We start from the raw sequence: 3519 nt of genomic DNA, 5'->3' as shown, positions 1-3519 counted from the left end.
CTGAAGAACCGCACAGGAACCATGCAAAACTTCTTCTAGAGACCCAAGCCAACATTTCTTCTGCATTCTGCCACTGGGATGGTACGAACATTCATTATAAATCAAATATTACAGTGTTTTTGCAGTTAAAATAACCATATTGTCATTAAAAGTGGACAGTTTAGGTCATAAGTTATATTTTTGATAAACGTAACCATGGAAATAAAACGCAACTGTCTTTGTTTAGTCTTACAAAATGGCAGCTGTTGGCCTTTTCTTCATTCTCCTCCCGGTGACGTGGGCCTGTGCCCCTCAGAAAGCTGGTAAATGTGAAATAAGCATCATCATTTAAGCATTTCCTCTGATTGTGAATCAGAAGGGCTTGGCTGTTGTTGCCGTGATTTAATCTGCTAGATAATCCTGACAGACCAATTTGTCATCTGTTTCAGATTACGTGATGGTGTCATGCTTTCCCAATGCTATCATCGCAAACGTGCCAGAATGTCCATATGGATGGGAGATTGGCCAGCTGTCATTGGGTGGCGTGTGCTACGCGGGTATTAATACCCCGGGTTTTTACCGTTTTACCATCCCAGACCTCACTCCTAAAAATCATTCATACTGCGGCACTTTGTCTGAGGTAAGATGTTTGATGGATTTAACAAACACAATAAATGATTCATTGGATTTACTATTTTTTTAAAGGTACAGTTGAAGTCAGAATTATTAGCCCCCCCACCTGTTTATTTTTTCCCCAATTTCTGTTTAACTGATAGAAGATTTTTTTTTTCAACACATTTCTAAACATAATATTTTTAAATTTTTACATTAAAATGTTTTTAAAAAAAATTTAAACTGCTTTTATTCTAGCTAAAATAAAACAAATAAGACTTTCTCCAGAAGAAAAAAGATTATCAGACATACTGTGAAAAATTCTTTGCTCTGTTGAACAAATATTTAAAAAAGAAAAAAAATGGGGGGCTAATAATTCTGACTTCAACTGTAAGTGGTTGCAAACAATTTATATGGGCTGAATTTAAACAAACAAATTAAATTTAGTCATGTTCAACTTAATTAGTTTGTTTAATTTCAGCCAATATAATCTGTTTGCAACAGTTTCCAATAAACCATTTTTTAAAGCGTAGATCCTAATTGTTATTTAATTTAAAAAAACATTGTTAATAATTTTATGATCAATAAGTCCTGGCATGTATTATGTTAATTTAACTTTTTTTTAATAAGTTAACCATGCTTCAACTAAATAGTATTAAAGCTGTTTTAAGTCAGATTAATGTATTGTATCTTACAGTGGTTAAAATGATTCAAATTTACCTCAATTAAAACATTTTAAGGGTTAGTTCACCCAAAAAATGAAATTTTAAAATAAATAAATCATTAATTATTCTACATCATGAGGTTTTAAAACTTGAGATTCTTTCTTCTGTTGAACTCAAAAGAAGATATATATATATATATATATATATATATATATATATATATATATATATATATATATATATATATATATATTTTTTTTTTTTTAAGATCAATATATGAAGAGGTCAGATGCAAAAACCTCTAAGTGCCGTCTGAAATTTCAATCGAAATTGAACATTTTTCTGAGCCTCCTTTGTTAATGCTGAGTAAACACTAGGAAAAGGACTTATTCTTTGCCATAAAAGTGATATTACTGAACATAAACAAAGGAGCCCGTTTTTCCTTATTTTAGAGGAAAATTTCAGATGGCATTTAGAGGTTTTTGCATCTAAACTCTTCATATATATTTTTTAAATTATGTACTGTGCCTGACACAAACATGGCAATTCAGTTTTCAGTAAAAACAAACAAACAAAAAATCTATACAAATTGATGCTGGTAAACTGTCTACTACAAATGGAATTAAAAAACAAAAGAACTGAAAACCAGTTATACATGATAGGTACAAGCTTTTAAGATTGTCCCAGCAACATATTAGAAATATTAGTCCAATTTTGAATAGTGCAAAAGTAGATATTTTGAAGAATGCTGATTGCTGGAACCCATCAAATTCCATAGTAGGAAAAAAGTAAGTTTTTAACGACAATTTGTGTTCAACAGAAGAAACTAAAACAGGTTTTGAACAAATGAAGGGTACATTTTTATTTTTTGGTGAACTATGTCCCTTTAAGGCAACTAGTAATTCCTTGTTGCTGTTTTGTTTTGACCGTGAATATAACATATATTCCTTTTACCTTCTTTTCAGTATGTAGGAGGAAAAGATCCACGGTATATTTTCTACAACTCGATTGTCTCCAACGACTCGTCTCTCACTGTGCGGAACCAACCGGTCAACTACACGTTCAGTTGCACTTATAAAGCGGCTTATCTGGTCAACAACGCCGTGTTTAGTCAAAGGTAGACCCTGTTACATTGACGTCAAAGTTCAGTAGGTGTAGATTTAATGGAGCCTGTGCATTCTGACCGTAGACTTGCAGCGTCTTTACTAAACCCTCTGCTTCTTCCAGAGTGGCAACAGTTTATGTCAACAACGGGAGTTTAGGTTCTTTTAAGTCTCAGTTGTCTATGAACGTGTTCACGGTAAGTACTTCAGATTTCCTCAGAAGTGTCCAGTGATGAAGACTGTGCAAAAAGGGAACTCTCCTCAACATTTTATTGGTCATTTTATATATACATTCAACTGAAAAAGCTGAAATAAAATTAGCAAATAAAAAAAAACATAAATATTTTTCAGCATATGTTTTAGTTCATTGTAACTCATGTTCTAACTTAATTTCATAAGTTATGCAAGCGTTTTTTGTAAGTCAGTTAAACAAAGGTTCAATCGACTCAAAGTTAATTTGATTCAGCTTAAAAATTTAGGGCAACCGGGATTTTTTTGTGCTTTTACAATGTGTAAAGTTTGTAAGATTGTGTCAAAGCAGCTTAACATAGAAGAAGTTCTACATTTTTTTTAGATATGCTTATATATGTTTTAAATAATAGTAATAATGTTTTAAGATCACACAAGTTAAAGGGATAGTTCACCCAAAATTGAAAATTCATACAAAAGTTCAACTGAACAAAAAGAAAAAAAAAAAAAAAACTGGTTAAAGCAAAACACTGGTATAATTTAAAATTTAGAGTGAATACATCTGAACGGTTTGTGAATCAAGATTATCTGACCTGTTTTTCTATTTGTAATTTTTATTTATTTATTATTATTAAGACAAAGCACTTTTGCACATTACCTTCTTTGGATGTTGCCAAGCCTTTCATGTTAAATGATATGGACTGATCAAATATGGGATGCTTTTTTCCCCTCAGTCAACTCAGAAAGCCTAGAATGCTATATATATTTTAATATTATTATTATGATTATTAGTTTTCATTTTTATTATTAGTTAGTATTATTAGTTAATTTCTTTCTGTAATCATTGACTTCCATAATAGTAGTTGTTTTTTCCGGCTATGGTTGTCAATGGCTACTGGTTTCTGACATTCTTCAAAATAACTTATTTTGTAGTCAACAGAACATTTTTAACTGGATGGCAGATTTAATTT

At 31.1% G+C, this 3519-nt stretch overlaps 1 protein-coding gene across 1 annotated transcript in view; it reads left to right on the top strand.

Moving 5' to 3' along the window:
* The window catches only part of tectb (tectorin beta), a 7831-nt gene continuing 4312 nt past the window's right edge, over nucleotides 1–3519 (top strand). The window contains 5 exon segments of the mRNA XM_056469842.1: nucleotides 1–81; nucleotides 227–302; nucleotides 429–619; nucleotides 2222–2373; nucleotides 2484–2556. Coding sequence (XP_056325817.1) covers nucleotides 79–81; nucleotides 227–302; nucleotides 429–619; nucleotides 2222–2373; nucleotides 2484–2556 — 495 coding nt within the window. The 5' untranslated portion in view covers nucleotides 1–78.

The sequence above is a fragment of the Danio aesculapii genome, chromosome 12 (assembly GCF_903798145.1).
Source record: "Danio aesculapii chromosome 12, fDanAes4.1, whole genome shotgun sequence".
In the NCBI taxonomy this organism is placed as follows: domain Eukaryota; kingdom Metazoa; phylum Chordata; class Actinopteri; order Cypriniformes; family Danionidae; genus Danio; species Danio aesculapii.
Note: the sequence above shows the minus strand (reverse complement) of the source record. Positions and strands in the feature narration are given on the sequence as shown.